General features: G+C 36.2%; 1 protein-coding gene across 1 annotated transcript in view; it reads right to left on the minus strand.

The window, feature by feature from the left end:
* Positions 1 to 13110: 13110 nt before the first annotated feature.
* Positions 13111 to 18373, minus strand: part of LOC127881667 (protein Wnt-16-like) — a 51311-nt gene continuing 46048 nt past the window's right edge. The window contains exon 4 of the mRNA XM_052429763.1: positions 13111 to 15073. Coding sequence (XP_052285723.1) covers positions 14609 to 15073 — 465 coding nt within the window. The 3' untranslated portion in view covers positions 13111 to 14608. The remainder of the gene's footprint in view (positions 15074 to 18373) is intronic.

Raw genomic sequence — 18373 nt, forward strand, 5'->3', positions numbered from 1 at the left:
AAGCAAATCGTGACAGACATGTTTGAAAATTGAAACAATTTTACAACGTTCTTTGGATTGCAACAAAACATGTTGAGATTAAAAACGTTAACTGTAACGGAGCGGGATAATTATGACGACTAAAATATTTTTTATACAGAGTCATAAAGGGTATTACAATACGCGTTTACATCAATATTTATGTTTGTATTATTTATCTCAACTACCAGACATCGTGTAGGATACAACACAGGGAAACTCCATTTGAATGTAGTAAATTTGGGTAACGTATTCAAGGAAAATATGTACAATGTATATGGCAATCAGGACAACTATTCCCTAACTGGTTTCTTAGTAAATACAGCACATTGGTCGCGTGAACAGCACATACTTGAATGCCGTTTTCCACTTAATCACATGACGTAAGCAATCGGAATGTATTACAGTCACGAGCTACATTAAAGATCGTTGATTGTGTTCAGAGATAACAACCGAGTTTTACTCGTCGCATTGCCCGTGTGAGAATGTGCGTGTGTCCTAGAAGCACTGGTGTTCGCTTATGACCGAATGTAAACCTGTCTAATGCATATGCAAAAAAGTCGCCCTGGCGGAGTGGATATGATGTCCGCTTGGCGACCGGGAAATCACGGGTATATCCCCACTGCTGGAGCGTTTATCATATCCCCTCCAACAGACGTCAAGTACTGGATCCATCCAGGAAACAGACGCGATAGTGTTTCAATAAGCCTGAGGCTCTCCATGCAATCGAGCTAAAATAAAAAGCTTTAAACTAATGCATATACATCGTATAATCTTACTTCTATTGAATAAGAAGATAGAGATATTTCCTGTAAACTGAACACAGTGTGAGCAAGCAGTTCGAAAGACAAACTTTGCACCAAAAAAGAGCACGTTGGCAGTTATTAATTATATTTCGTGCATGGATTGAAGCGTTGTATTTTTCCATTTCAAACACGCCGATGAGTTATGTTCATTGCCGGTGTATAGTTTCGTGAAAATGTGCCACACCCCAAAATTGACAATCTTAGAATCAGATGACAATAATCTAGCGTAAACCTGTTCAGCGCAAAACATGTCTATCCTTTGTGCATATTTACTCCTATGCGTTGATGCAGATGACTTCGAAATGGTATTGAGATGCGAATGCTTTTGATAGTGACGGTACCTGGACAATTTGTTTAGAAACCTCTGTAAACGATTAAATGACAAATTTATTTGCATTGTCCTTTGGTTATGAAGTGGCATAGACATAAGGATACACATACACTTTTAACATTGATGAGTACGATCTGATTCGGAAGTTATATAAGCTGCTAAAATTATATGCGAATTTAGTTTTTAATACGCAGAGGTGGACGTGCGAATGATAATTACAGGGTTTTACTATAGCCATATATGGCCATATTAAGAAAAAGATGGCCTGAATTATCCAAAGTTGCTCACCTGAGATACAAAGGAACTGACCTGTTCTGTGCAGCCCATTGTATCATTTGAACAAATGTTCTGACCAAGTTTCATGAAAAGAGAACTATAAATGTAACTTTTAGATTGCTAAAAAGGTTTTACTATATTCATATAAGGATAAATTCTCCGCCACCGGGCGGCCATATTTTTCAACAGACTGGAACCATTTTCGAACTCATCCGAGATATTATTAAAACAAGTGTTCTGACCAAGTTTCATGAAGATTGGACAATAAATTCGACTTTAAGAGTGTTAATAAATTTTGACAATAGCCATAAACGGAAAAGCGCAAGGCCCTCTCCCGGCAAGGTATTTTAACCAACCTAATTTTTTTTTCGAACTTGTCAAAGATATGGTTGGGACAAATCATCTGACCAAGTTTCATTAAGATCGGACAATACATGTGGCTTATAGAGTATAAACAAGGTTGTACTATAGCCTAATATAGCCGTATTAGGACAAATGCCCCGCCTTGTGACGGCCATGTTTTTGAAGCAACTGAAACCATTTTTGAACTGATCGAAGATATCAAGAGAACAAATCGTCTGCCCAAGTTTAATGATGATCAGACAATGAATGTGGTCTCTTGAGTGTTAACAAGATTTTACTAAAGCCATATAAGAAAAAGACTTTACCACCAGGTAGCCATGTTTTTCAACCAAGCTGAACCATTTCTGAACTCGTCCAAGATATCATTGGCACAAATCTTCTAATTAAAATTTCATAGGGGGGGGGGCGGGGCATTTTTCTTATATGGCTTTAGTAAAACATTGTTTACACTTTAAAAGTCACATTTATAGTCTAACCTTCATGAAATTTGGTAAAAACATTGGTTCTAATCAAATCTTGGATCAGATCCCACCCCCTGGCAGCAATGTTTTTCAACAAACCTCAACCATTTTCGAACTCTGGTGTTAAAAAGTCAAATGTTGACGCCGCATAACGCACAACAGACAAAAGGCTCTCACAAAAGCTCACCATGAGCACATTGTGAGCTAAAAAGTGTGAATTGGTTTAGTCACCAATGTGATCCGACATAAATACTATTAAAAACGTCGACATTTTAAATAAACAAATTTACGAACAAAGGTTAGTTTACCAGTATGATTCGGGAACAAAATTTTGTTTTCACAGATTTTCATACACAAACTCACAAAACCCACCCATCAGTCAAATGTCCGAGCAAATTTTCCGGTAAATCTATTAACTGCATTGAGTCTTAACCGCTTACATTTTATTACGAGCAAAATATGTAAAACGCCGATATACAATAACAGGGGAATGCTTCGAGCAAAAGAAAACACCTTTGTCGCTCGATGCTCCAGTTTATTGCCGATAACGATTCTTGTCAATACAATATCATCATTTACATAAAGATGAGTATGTTAACATATCACAATAACTTTTATATGAATCCGTGTCGGTATAACGTAAATAATCACGTATGATAATACACATGAGAATATAACACACACAAATATTAGATAGGTGCAACATCATTTCACTCAAAAATATGACATTGCCAATATATATTGTAATGGACAATGGCTATACTTTCATTGGACAGGCTTAAATAACATATGTATAATGCTATCTAACCTTTTTAATGTTAAATAGTTACTAAAGGTAATACCAATTAATTACGATACTAAAGTACATAAACCTGTACACGTGCGTCAAACAAATGAAAAGTTTCAGATAATATATATATATATATGGTATATACTTGATCTAGTTAGTCTAGTTATAGTAAGTTTATCTCAGTATTCCATATTTTGTGGGCTTTGTTATTCTGCATAAATCTTAAGTCTTATTTCGAGTACTTGTGGAGAAAGTTACACGCAATAACTGTGGTTCGGATGTCAAATAAAAATTCTGAGTCCTTCTGGTATGTCTAGCATACGATATTGATGGAAAATACCTAATAAGTGCCTTTGGAAATGCTAAATGTCTTTGCTTCTTGAAATTGCAAATAGTAATTGAAAAAAATAACAGTGAAATGCTACTACATGTATATTCTCTAGACAGATTCGCGTAAGATGTAATTCCTGTTTCATTTAAGCTATCAAGACGCTAATGGGACGCGCAATTTCTCTTAAACGCTTCTTAAAGACACGTCATCATGCGTTCGCACAAGGTGCAGTTGTTTAGAGGCAGCGATGTTTTGTGATATAAGAAACACTTTTCAGTGGGACCAAGGGGTAATATTGGAGATTGAAGACGACCTGGGGAGAAGTTGTACCCCAAAGACAGCCAAATGCCAAAACACGCTCCGACTACGACGCTGCTGTAGAGGCCCTTCAGGGTGGTGCACCTGACGAATATTGACAAGAGGAACACGGCAGCCATTGGTCCGCTTACCGCCCCAAGTATGCTGTCGGCAATCTGACCCATCGGACCTTGTACTTTGCTGATCATTATGGCGATTCCAATGCAAACCACTCGGCGAAGACGACGATCAATTTTGAAAGTTGCGTTAGCGTCTTTTCGGATGCTTTCTTAAACCGCGGTCTGATAAAGTCCTCGGAAGTGACAGCTGAAATAGAGCTGAGCAACGAGGAGATGGTACTCAGCGACGCACTGCACAGCGCGGAAAGGTACAGTCCAGTTATACCGGGAACGCCAGCAAACAAATCTGTCACAAGATAGGGTATAATTTGGTTCGGGTTTGATATCTGTTGCGACGCAATAGGATCGCAGCCTTTCTGTGAAAAGTATGCATACGCAACAAGACCTTCGCACGTGACGAGAATCTGCAATATCACAAAACATGGAATCGACATGGCCGCCACCTTTTTTGCATCAACTATAGAGCGAGTGGAGTTAAGACGCTGTACTATTTGAGGACTTAAGGAGTTGCCTAAGCATATCCAGCCGTAACCTATTGCAAGCGTCCATAATGTGTGCCTCTTGTACGGGTTAGGATCGAAGTCGAATATCTGTAATCTACCCGTTGATCTGTTGATCTCAATCACTTCAGACACGCCTCCATAGCGAATACAGCCGCATATGAGAATGGCAAATATGATACCTATCTGATAACGCCTTGGACTACGTCTGTTACCACGACCGCTTTAATTCCGCCTAGTGACGTGTACACGACCGCTATCGACGTCAACACAATGACGTATATCCACGCGGAAACGCCAGTCACCCCCTCCATACCCGTCCCGGCGCCGAATGTGACTATACCCGCGTATAGAAGACTTCCGACGTTACCTAACCACATGGCCATCTGTCGGACTTGCTGGGACTCGTGGCGCATCTGAAGGTACTCGTAGACGCTTGTGATTTGTAGAGGATAGAACAATGGAATCGTTACGAAGAACATCGTTAGGCATCCGACTATCAGCCCGAGGTTCTGCATCCAGTAATAAGAGCCGTACATGTAGATTTCGCTCAGGTACCCCAGGTAGAATATGGAAGACTCAAATGTCACCACTAACGTAACCGCAACTTGCCGCCCCCTCGGTGGTACCGGAAGGACGTGGATTCATGCCGGCTCTCCTTCACCACGTACACAATACCAACAACCAGGGACGCCAGTATGCCGCCACACAGAACAGCGACAGCTGCGGGACTCAAATAGTTATCCATATTCCTTTGCAGACCTTGTTTGACATTAAATCGAGACGTTGTGAAACGATATTCATAAGAGCAATATTTATACATATGCTCAGGCACGGAAAACGCATGTAGTTAGGCCATACAAATTTAATTCCATTTTTCGCGTTCATTAGAATTTTCGAAATCTTGTAAACAGGCAGAAAAAGCTTAAACACATTTTTTTACACAACTTGTTCTTGGCAGTGGTACAAGGTATAAATATAAAACTACCAAAAGCCATCTTCATCGGTTGATAAATTTCTTAAATAAGGTATTAACACTCTTTTGTGAAAAATAACAACAACAACGTCAATATTCAAGATCATGTTCATTGTTCTATATGCATTCAGAAATGCATTAATTTCAATTGTAAACGCAGTAAATTAAACATATGCTATAGGCGATGGACAAAGCATATTCCACGGTATTACTTTCAGCTTCCATTTGGATCTACGTAAGGCGTCGGAGCACTAAAACAATCATTTATATTTTTTTCTTCTATAAACACACGGCCGTTGTAGGCATATGGGTTGTTTACGCTTTATTACATAAATTTCAAACAATGTCAAAAATGTTCTTGTAAGACATGCGATTACCTGCGATTATGAAGGCAAAATACGCATTATTATATGATTGCAAATAATTTTCCTTTAGCCCAAATATAGTTTATATATATAACATTAGTCCGTTAGGTGTGTTTTAGTCAGGATTAAGTCAGGATTTTATCCGTTTCAAAAAGGCATTGCGTTTGGTAATACCAATCATTACGTATTTATCAATTGTACCACAGACTTTTGGTTTAGACGTCCTTTTTATACTCATGCAATGGCAAAAACAATAACTGTAAACGGACCTTTCAATCAGTATCTATCACCTTATAAACAGCGATATTAGATGAAAATGTAACCACTGGACGTATTTTAAGATTCTAAAAACAAGTATTGTTACTGAATATTTGGCCTTGATCTTCATTGTTTCTTGAAACTATAGAGCTGTTGCTCGAAGTAACATCATATTAATTGCAACAAATAATTATATCATCAATTGCGACATATATTACAACACAAGTTCATATATGTAAAGAATATAATTCTAAAAAACAGTCATGCCGTCTTTCACGCCGCTATGTTCGAACTGCGTTTGGGTGTACAAACTGCTTAAGGACTATCCGGGTAAATGCCGAGTGCATAAGTTACATATTTTATATGCATTGTCACGTCTTTGTTCATATTAAATGCATAACCGCGAAGCTTGTTATTTATATATGTACCTTTTGAGTCAAAACAAATATTTGCATACAGTGACTTTGAAGCTGGTCATGTGTAAGTTTGCTTAATGTTGGCTCAGCGTCCGATCGGTCCCATTTAGCCTGCACAACCTAATTTTGTTAAATTAGTTAATATATTTTTATTCACCGAAGATAAAAACAACATAAACTATCATATCGGTTCATGTCTAAAACATGTTCTTAAAAACAAGTGTATCCACTTAACAGAACTGACCATTGGGTCACTGTCTTTCAACGTTGTTGAAAGCGTTAAAGACCGCTTTAATAAATGTAAGACAAACTTTTTTTTTAAATCTGAAAATTCACAGCTTAGAAACTAATTGATTTTGTTCAAATTATGTCAAAATGTGTCATTATTAGCAATATAACTGTACAGTTGTAACTTAAACTGAGCACATATTGCTGACGGAAAGCTTTTGGGATACCGTGATGTCCTTCGTCCATCCGTCCGGCACGGTGCGTTTACTTTTTCTTCAAACGACTGAACAACTTGGCCAAAGGTGATGAAACTTTGCAAAAATGTTCCGTGTCTGAAGCTCTTATAGAATTGTTCAAAGAATTGTATTACGTGCATTTACCTGGTTAACATGGCAACTGAAAGGGTCTAGTTTTCTTTATGTGTATATAGAGCAAACTCTTAAACCGCCATACTTTGATGAGGGTTTTTTGTTGGTTTAAAAACATTTTATACTGGTGTTGTACCAAGGGTGTTCACGTCATGCTTATGTGGGATTATTTGGCTCCCCTTGTGGAAGACTTGTTTTGTGTATATGTCTTTATAATGTCTCACTAAGTGGAAACTTTTACCCAAAAATGTCTTGTTATCTGAAAACGCCACATTAAGAGGTTTGGTATTTGTTAGGTTACGTCGTATGGTGATTATCTACCAAGAGTGTTCAAGTATTTTGAGTATGGTCAACATTAAGCTTTCCTCGGGTTGTGGTGGGCAAAGGTTTAATAATGACTTATGTAGTATAATAACTAAAGAAAAATACTTTTTTCAACTGCAAAACAAACACCTTTGAAATGTGATAAAGTGGTATCACTTTAATTGGCGTTGTAAAAAATTCTCGAACTTTCAATGGTCAAAATGTTCGAGCTTATTTTAATTCGCGCAAAGTCAATTTTGAAAAAGAATGTTTAACAAAAAAGCCGTCTATTAATGCATGTTATGCTTGACCTTGCGGAAAGCCGTTGCCTTTATATCATCACTCGGTGCAAACTGAAATACCTTGACAAATTGACAATGAAGAGCTTGAAAAAATCTTGGTTGCTTTTTTTATTTGAAAATGGTAAAATATTTTTAAAATGTACTAAACTTTAAATAATTACCCGTAGGGGGGTCATTAATGTTCGTCTGGGTCTCCGTCAGCTTGTACACGGCATTTTCCTGCCAGTTCCATATCTTATGAAATTTGCCTCTTTAAAATGTTTAGGCCAGACAAGAGACGATTGCCAGAAGGTCACACACATACTTTAAGGTCAACAGTTTGAGCCTATTGTTTTCGTTCCCGTTCAATATCTTTTTAATTCTGTTACTTTCTTTAACGGATTACCACAAGATAGTATGGGCATTCAGACGAGGTGACGGGATGAGTCAGCAAATCGGCTCAAGGTCAAGTCCACACTTGAAGATAACAGCGGTAATTTAGCCGTTTATCTCAGCTCTATTCCTTCTAAATAAACTCTTCGAATGATTTCATTGAAACTTCTATATTATTTTGGGTCAGTGAGACAATTTATAAAAGACACGAATCAGCCATGATGAAACCTACCATGAGACCTACACACTTTTAGGTCTAAAGCTTGAGCTTCGAATTTCGCATCCGGTTCATTTCTTCTATGCCAATTTAAGGAGCTAAGTGAAAAATGAATGGCATTCAGAAAATGAGCTTCATGCATTATTCAGTCACGCTATTTCAAGGCCAATGTCATCTCTTGTTATTTAAAAGAAAAGAAAATCAGATGGTATGGCTGTCTCTTGTTGAACAGGTTGTCGCGAAACACTCGCATTTGCTTAAATTGTATCTATTAACTATGCAACAGTAATTCGTAATGCGGATCACAGGCACTCGGCATTAGTTACAAGCCCCTCCTACCCCCTCCCAAAATTCTCAAAATTTTCCATTTGTTATCCAAAATAACAAGACAAAAGAGGTAAGTCGAAAAAAAAGCTTTTACTTATATAACAAGGTATGTAACTAAGACACTTGAATTGCTGATTTCGGGACACCAGTCAATTTCCGAAGCTCACTTCTCCAGCAATTTTCAACCAATGTTGGACAGTCATTCATATTGTACTTATACATCTCATACAAGCAAATACAAGCAAAATTAAACAAATGTATTACTAACTAACATTTATCACATGCTACACCCTGTTTCCCATGTAATACAACCATTACATTTTTTTTATTACACATGTGTAATACAACATGTTTAAGCGTTTTCATTGGCTTAGTTTTCGTTAATTGACCAATCGCATTTTGTTATTTTGCTAAAATGACGTTGCAACGTCAAATGACTTCACGAAATGTAAACAACATTCGGGATTGATCATTATGTTTGCGTAAATGTTTATTTAATTTGCTCATTTAAAAGCATGTTATAAAAAAGATCCGACACTCGTTGTCATATCAAACCATATTTTATTAAACTCGTCCAGGAAATTCTTTAGCTCGCAAAAGCCTCGCTTACTAACAAAATTCCTGAACTCGTTTAATAAAATATGGTATGATATGACAACTCGTGCCAGATCCTATATATATATATATATATATATATATATATATATATATATGTCTAACTCCAATCTGTTGCGAGAATCAGCTTTCCAACTATTCAACCGATGCCTTTATTTATCGCTACGCTATTTCCCAAGAATAGTCACACCTCCGTTATTGACCAATGAGAGCACAGCTTTGTTCAAAACTATTTTGAACTCGACACTGGCGTAGCAATAGTGAAAGGCATAGGTTGAATAGTTGGAATGCTGATTCTCGCAACAGATTGGAGTTAAATGGATATATATGTTAGTAAGTGTTCATTTTGTTTTATTTTCATTGTATTTGATTGTATGAGATGTGCAATTACAATGTGAATGACTGTCCAACCGAATTATGTACGTTTGCAATGTATTTTCGTGGTAATCAGATCGATTCTAGGAAATGTTGTTGCAAGTTTGTTTTTTGATGACCGTTTTACGGTAGACTGATGCGAACATTCATCGATTTATTCGCTTTGTATGAAGTTTTCTTCGTTGTTTGATACCAAGATTATGCAAATCGGTTGAAAATTAATGGTGTAGTGAGCTTCGGAAATCGGCTTGTGTGCCGAAATCAGCAATTCAATGGTCACATACATGTATCTTGTTATATATTTAAGTAAAAAACAACAACATTTTTTCGACTAACTTTTTGTCTTGTTATTTTGTATAACAAAAGGACAATTTTGAGAGTTGAGGGTGGTAGCAGCTGGGGGAGGAGGGTAGTAACTAATGCCGAGTGCCTGTGATTCGGATTGGACGAACTTTGTTTAATTTCCCGCTTCATCCACTGTAGTAGGGCTGTTAAAGCGACAAAATGTTGTGTGCAAAAGTGCTTAAGTTAAGATAAACCTGCAAGTTCCCATAATCACTGTTTCTCATAGATTGCTTCGATCAAAAGTTCGCACATGTGTTTGGGGTCATTAATGTAGGTCACTCCAGTTATTCGATCTATAAGTCACAAATTGGTTTGGGCATTAATGTTGAAGGCCACTGAACAATGTAGATAAATCTTACCTGCAATTGAGTAAAATTAGCTTCCATTTGTGTTCTTGGAAATTCGGGTGCAGTAAACATGCAACGTCTCCGTATTACTGTGTTTACTGCAGGTGTTCGATTGATAACTCGCACATGTGTTTGGGCATTATTGTTATATGTCACTGACGAAGGTTTATAAATCTTACCTGCAATTGAGTACAATAAGCTTCCCTTTGTTCAAATTAAATTTGTACTATGTGTATTATATTGATACTTCACACATGTGTTTTAGAATACGTATTGTAGGCCACTGACCAAGGTCCATTAATCTTTGCTGCAATTGAGAAGAATTAGCTTCCTTTGTGTACTTAGAAATTTGGGTACCGTGAATTTTAATTTATATTTGATTAAGGTAAACGTTCAACCTCTCCATTTCACAGTGTCCACCTCAGATATCCAATTAAAACATCAGACATGTGTTAAGCGTCATTGTGTGTGGTTACTAACCAATTTCCATAACTCTGAACTCCAATTAGGCTGAATTAGGATGTTTTTGTACTTCCAAAGTTGCTTTAGGCAATTGTAAAATTCCTCCATGTAAACGTTTCTACTACATACATTTAATGGAACTTTCTAACATTTGTTCGCTGTTATTCAGTGAGATCACGATTCTATAACTTTTACATGTAATTAAGCAGAAATATGCCCTTTTGTACCTGGGAGATTCTAGTAAACGTTTGCGTTTAACTACTCCATATCTCTGTATTAATGCAGGTATAAAATATAACCTTGCATTTGTGTTCAGGATCGTTATGAAAAGTCACTGAAAAGGACCTATAACTTTGACCAGTGTTTTGCATTAGGTAAAATATCAACTGTTTTATTTCGTTGTTAAACTATCAACCGCTTTAAGTTGAATTCACAAACATGAAATTTTTGTCTGGTTGCGTTGTGGTCTTTAAATTCTTTCGAGACTTCAATGAAAGAAAACTTGCCTTAAAGGACTTTCTTTACGGATAAAAAACACGGAATATATGTATAATGATTTTGAATGATTTTGTTTGTATAAGGCACATTATTAGGGACTTTCTGATTTAATTGCAATGTAGCAAAATTTAATCATCTTCGTAGATCTTTATATTTATTAGATTAATTGACATTATGATTCAATATAATTCGTCACAGTGCTGAACTCATTCTAAATATACAGGTAAATGAAGTATCATATAAAAAGGTCCTGTGCCCAGCATCCGCGCGCTCTTGTTTTATGTAGCCACTTTATAAGTGGCATATATATATTTGCTCTCGTCCGTCCGTCCGTCTGCTTTTTGTGTCGCACATAACAGTACTAAAAGTTGCTGCTAAATTTATAACAATTTGCATTAACCAGTAAGTTAACGTGCTTTCCTCAATATTTTCGACTATGATGCTTCGACAAAGTTGCATGTTTGGTCTTTTAAAGCAATTTAATTCATTACTTGAGTCGCGCGTACCTCCTCTCTGGATCAGCAGACGCATACTTTGCTTGCAATACGTTTGCCATATAGTGGACACACGATTATATCAGCTGCGGCTGTCATTCACACACACCAACAATAGGTGCCACACGGTAAATATATAGTATATATAGTATATTTTTTTCATCTCCAAAGGTTTTCTTTTGTGCCCGTTCGAATCATAATTATTTTATTATACATATATTTTTTTATAATACACCAATCAAAACGTTCCCTACAAACGCAATAGTTCTACGGACTCGTTACAGCTGTGATGATTACAGGTAATGGAAATAAGTAAATAGGAATAATAGTTTAGATGATAAACTACGGTGGCACATTCGAGACATGTGCTTTTTTAAAATGTCATTCGCACGCATTAGTAACTCGTTTCCACGACGTAGAAACTCGTTCAAACGAATAAATTACTTAATAATAACTTAAATAATGTTTCCCATGACTTAAAAATTAGTTCAGACGAGTTCGCTTTGTTATTCCCAAGACTGACTAAGTCGTGAGAATGGCATATACAAAACAAGCACATTTTCCAACTAGTTGATTATATTGTTCTCACGAAATATTCAACCGTGAGAATACTTATATACAAATTCGTGGGGAAGACATACATTACAAGACATGTGACCGAAGGGCTCCAATAAACCCCACATTTCATTAAAAAACACAAGCTGCTAAAGGCAACATTTGACTTTTGACCTCTTAGTGTGGCCTTGACCTTTAAGGTTATGATACATATGATACTAGTGACATTCAGTCTCGTCATGGTGGTCATTTGGGTTAAGCTATTTTAAAATAACCAAATGAGTGACACACTATTAGTCCGGACAAGTTGTTTTAAGTAGACATGTGTTACACACAAGTCGCCGCCTCCAAATGGTCAGATGTGGTAATCACGTGAAAGTCAAGATGGCGACGTCCATGCTGAGAAAGTTTTTTCGCCGTTTATACCATTTATTACTTGTGTTTAATTTTGTAATGACCATCATTTTTCAGCCATATCAATAAGAACGTGATTGGCGTTTATTTCGTATTAAAATTCCCTTTTTATGTCGACTTAACTCGCTTTGAATTTTCTAAGTGGAGCTGAAATAAGTCATCCCGCAAAGAAATTTCGAAGCAAGTTAAGTCGAGATATAGAAAGAATACGAAATGAACGCATGTAAGTTTTTTGCATATATGGATGGAAAGTATGCGCAAAATATCTGTCTCGGTATGGACGTCGCCATCTTGACTATCACGTGATCTTTAACGTGTGACTTTGACCTTTGTCAAACATATGGCTGAAATTTAAAGTAACATTACTACTCAAAATCAACGAACATTTCGTACAATATTTCGTAAAATAAAGATATATAATTAAAAGTCAGTGTTCTTTATGGCAATTGTCGAAATTTCAACGCCAGATGTAGTCTGGTAAAATAGATGTTTGTGGATACAAAATGCTCGTTTTTATTATGGTTTTAACATGTACCATTTTAGTGTTTGTGTGTTGTATCAATAGATATATTCGCAGGAAATTAACATGGAATTTATTGTGGTCACAAATAAAAAAACGAGCATTTTTGTATCTACAAAAATCTGTGTAATCATACCACATCTAGCGTTAAAATTGTGGCTATTGCTATAAGTAACACTGATTGTTTAAGTGTTAACTTTATTTTACGAAATACTTAACGAAATTTTCGTTGATTTTGAGCGTTATAGAGACTTTAAAGCAAACTTGAGCTTTTACCTCTAAATGACATTTACCCGTGAGGTAGCAGACAGCTGTTTGAATCGACACGTAGTCTTCTGATGATCTTAATGTGTGTCAATTTATTTTTAAATCGATTTATACATGGACAAGTTATGGTTGATACAGGAATGTTGGGACTCTCGAACAAACACATAGACGGATTGACGGATATTGCGCTTACTAAATGGCGCCTTCTTTAAAGGGACCTTTTCACGTTTTGATAAATTGACAATATTAAAAAAAATGTTTCAAATTTGCACATTTTCGTTATAGTTATGTTCTTTTGCAAGGAAACAGTACTACTGAACTTTTACCATACTTTAAAGTATCCACTTTATTAATTTTATTAATCTTTTTATGATTTAAGAACCTGAACCACATTATAAAGCGTTACAAACGCGAAACGATTGTACAATTTGGAAAGTTCTGTTGTTATTGTGAAATTTTGTTACATTACGAGGTTGCTTATATAAAGTAAAATATAAATGTTCCACATGTCAGCACGGTTGGCCGACTTGTTTAAGCGATAAACTTGGTAAGTGATTCGAGCCCAGGTGTGATATAAAAAGATTTCTTGCTTTATTTTTTTTTAAACTTGAACTCTTTATAGTTCCGATGTTTACATTTATCAATTTAAATCATTTAATGACAAACTTCCAAACATGTCAAAATCTGTGAATATGTCCCTTTAAAGGGGCTATAAAAACATGCACATGTCACGTCTGTGCCACCGAAATAAACACTTATAATGGCGATCGTAGATCAGTTTCAATAATCCATTTAGCCATACTTGAGCGCGTTCCTCTAAGTGAGACATTATAAAGACAACATATACAGAACATGTAATTACACAATCAACAATTCAACTAATTATGTATACGGAATAAAACTAAACAAATATGCAATATTTCTACGTATGATACCAACAATAATAGCAAGAACGTCACTGCCTCATGTCATGTATGATTATGCGTAACATACACAATGCCGATGAAGCAAAACACAAGGTAGACAATTACGAACATCGTCAAATAACCAATCTAGTACGAGTTGTCCCCCATCTTACCGATCGTCACTAGAACATCCGTTTTACACCTCACACAGAAAGTGTTATCTGTCTATAGCTCTGTATATGTACACGTGTCATCGTTCAGAAGAAGAAACCCGCGATTACCGTTTATGTTCTACACGTTTAAACTACGAAACCCAATTCTTACGCGTGTACCGCCGTATGCATAGTATAGTCTCGGCGTTCTGCGTTATTTACACGTGTGTTTCTCTAACACGGTCTCGCACGTTTTGCATTGTACGTGACAGCACCACACGAATTTGCAGTGGCAACGTGACACATACGTCAACACCTGCGTATTGTAGCCCCGCCCACAACACAGTAGGTCACAACTGTCACTCGCAGACGACGTCTTGTTGCAACCCCTACCGGAAGTTCCCAAAATGCCCTTCTTCTCATTCGGTCGGCAATAGTTCGGCGACTTATGCACGTAAATAAGATCATCGTCTTTGATTGGCTGACGTCGTTTTGTTTTCCCCTTCCGCCTCGGCTGACGTTTGGAGCGTTGCGCGATGGGCACCGAAAGTTCGTATTTTGCTTTTAATGCGTCGCCGACCTGACGGAACATTGGAAGACTGCGCCAGCAGGTTTTCACTGCGCATGAGCCTGAAACACCATGGCAACGGCATCGATGGTCCATCAGTTGCTCGGTTATCTGCGGACACACGCAAAGACGAACTAATTTACTATGTACAAATACAAGATAAAGAACGCAAGCACGTGTTACTTAATGATGTTTAATTTGTTTTCTTATTCGTTTTCTTTAAAGTACACTCAGTACATTTAAATAAAATAAAAAGTTTATTTATGAAGATTGATTATTTAAATATGCAAATTCATTCCAGGTAATTACAATAGAGGAAGAAAAAATGCTAATGATTTTTATTCCAGGTAATTACAACGGATGAAGATAAGAGTACGTCTATTTACATTTAGGTAGATTACAGCCACTTAAAGCTGTTTATATTTTTAACATACAAATAATGCAATAACACCACAACTAGCCGCAACGTCTTCATATTGAATGTTTTAACCCATTACCACTTAGATACGTATTTTTAGGCATGTGTAGTCCCTAAGAAAGTTAAATTGAATTAAATAATTCTTACTAGATTCAAGTTTTTAAGGCTTCATTTCCAACCCTTACATACTGATGAGCAGCAAACAGCATAAAACATGAACAGGCTGTGAGTATTCGCAGGCTGTTCTGGTTTTATGCTGATTGCAAAAGCCATTTTCATTTTGCTTCTTATTGTATGTTTTAAGTTCGAAATGTCTAAGACAAGGCGTCGTAAGAGTTTGAAATGTTATGTTTGTTAACAATTTTTAAACACATGTAAGCGGAATAAAACGGAAACTTGATTGTGTGTCTCGATATACATTGAAAGGGCATTAATCTGCATTAATCTGTCAAAATTTTAACGCTATATATCGTCTGGTTACATAGATTTAACGTGATTCAAAATGCTCGTTTTTATTTTTTGATACCACATCTAGCATTGAAATGTTTGCTAGTGCTATAAGGAATACTAATTTTTATCGGTTAACTTTATTTTACGTAATATTTTACGAAATATTCGTTGATTTTGGGTATGTATGTTACTTTATACATGTTTTAGCTTATTATGTATAAAGTAAATAATTGCGTTCATTTTGCTAAGAGGAATTATATTGAAAACTATGTGGAACAAAACAAGAATGATTCAAAGGCTTTCATGAAAACTGATTTAAAATCCCTCAAAAGAGAGTTAACGACTGTTTTTGCTAACTGATAAAGAGTTATCATTATCTCATCCATCTATATTAACTTATCCCCATCACAGATGTAATCATGATAATTGAAAATAGATTAAATACAACAGGTGGCAGTCTACTTGCTACTCGTTGAAAAAGTAACAGCACTCCGTTCGTCTTTTGTGAAAATTGGGGATAATGCATGTGCGTAAATTGTCGTCCCAGATTAGCCTGTGCAGTCCGCACACGCTAATCAGGGACGACACTTTCCGTTTTTTTACTGAATTGTTCGTTTAAAGGAAGACCGTTCTTGACGAAGATCCAGTCTAGGCGGAAGGTGTCGTCCCTGAAAAGCCGGTGCGGACTGCACAGGCTGATCTGGGACGACACTGTACGCCATGCATTACACCCCCTTTTCACGCAGCACGTCCCATATTTGCTCCGAGATAATTAAAATTACTACACAGCCCAAGACACCATCAAGCGACGCGGTTTTGAAAACGGAGACTATTAGATTAACAAGATTCCCAATCATCTGGCTAGCCCATGTAGTTAAAACCCCACACTAAACATCGGGGTTAGTAACAATGCAAATGGTATTTTCGTTTGGTTTTATGGTGCATTTTCACGCGTGGGTGGATTTCAATCCCATGTCTGTCATAACATCGGAGCCACGACGTATTTCATTGGTTCTCATTTAATTATTTTCTACGGCTTATTCTGCCATGGAAGACCGAACGTGCTGCGACCCGTCTCAAACTGGCCATTATCGTCTGAGAATCGGTTTTCGACGTTTTTACTGCATTTATCTCTGTGTTCAGAATGAAAATGACATTCAGTATATCATTAATTCTTTCCCTTCGTTGATTACATACATTAATAAATTGGAAAATATTGACTTTATTAAAAGTTATTTTATTTGAACCCATTCATAAACTAGCGCGCGATTGCTGTCGGCTTTAATAAAAACATGACTTATTGTGAATATCAAACAGTTAATGTGTAAAATTGGCGCCCGGACTAAGTCCAGCAATATTTTGTATTGCTGGTGCTTAATGAAGTATACACACTTCTCGAGATTTATATTTCAATAAAAATATTTCTGGTCAGATTAAGTCTTGTTCGTCGCCTTCAATGCACGAAGCATATTCGTGTTGGTGAATGGATGCCAATTATTTGATTTCACATGCTGACCAAGACTTGGTAAAGTAGTTACAATATTAAATGGCACTTATATGCAGATTTGTTAATATTTGGAAATGTTTAAAATAATTAAAATAATGAAAATGATGATTATGATAATAATAATAATAATAATAATAATAATAATAATAATAATAATAATAATAATAATTATGAAAATAATAATAATAATATTAATAATAGTTATTATTATTATAATAATAATAATGAAAATAATAATAATAATAATAATAATTTATAATAATTTTTTCTAGACGCTATGCATATTTGGGTTAAACGCCATGTCAATTAAAAAAAAATTGCTTAATTTCGGATAAAAAAACGTTAAAAACTCTTTGTAACTTTTCCTATGTCGTTACTGATTACAAAGAAACGAACACACTGTTTTAGCACGATTCTCAGCCAGGAGGGCCATTTAGCGTGTTTAAACACAATGCATACATTCTGTTTTCATTATTTGCCTATTTTGTTTTGAAATGTGTCTTTTGGAAAATTCTGAACACGTTCTTTTAACTACTTTGCGACAGAGTTATTCAAACCCCCGTCAGTTATTGTACATTCATGAACTTACGTATAAGCGACTAGAAATGCAGTGGTTCAAACTCCCTTCGGTGTCCCTTTGTGACGCAGCAAGATGTATAAGTAAATACATAATAGTGTCTAGTTGAGAAATTTCTTAAACTATTCGTCATCACCGACATTTATGGTCCATGGCTGTACATAACATTTCCATCAACAATTTTCTGCACACGGAGTACTAACAAAAAAATGCATGTTTATGTGCACGTACGGAAGATGATGACCGCTGTCACCATACCCGCACTTGAAAATCGCACAGGTTACCGGATTATTTAAGTTCTTCCTAAAGGCATAAATCTTCATTTGGGATTTATGAATGTGCTGACGTCGTCAGAGCGTGGACAATCAGTGTCAATTCACTCACCATCCAAATTACCGTTCACGTCTCCCAGATAAAAAGTAACATTGTTCCTTTGAAGCGAAACCCGTCTTTTATTTT

Source organism: Dreissena polymorpha, chromosome 5, assembly GCF_020536995.1.
Source record: "Dreissena polymorpha isolate Duluth1 chromosome 5, UMN_Dpol_1.0, whole genome shotgun sequence".
NCBI lineage: Eukaryota > Metazoa > Mollusca > Bivalvia > Myida > Dreissenidae > Dreissena > Dreissena polymorpha.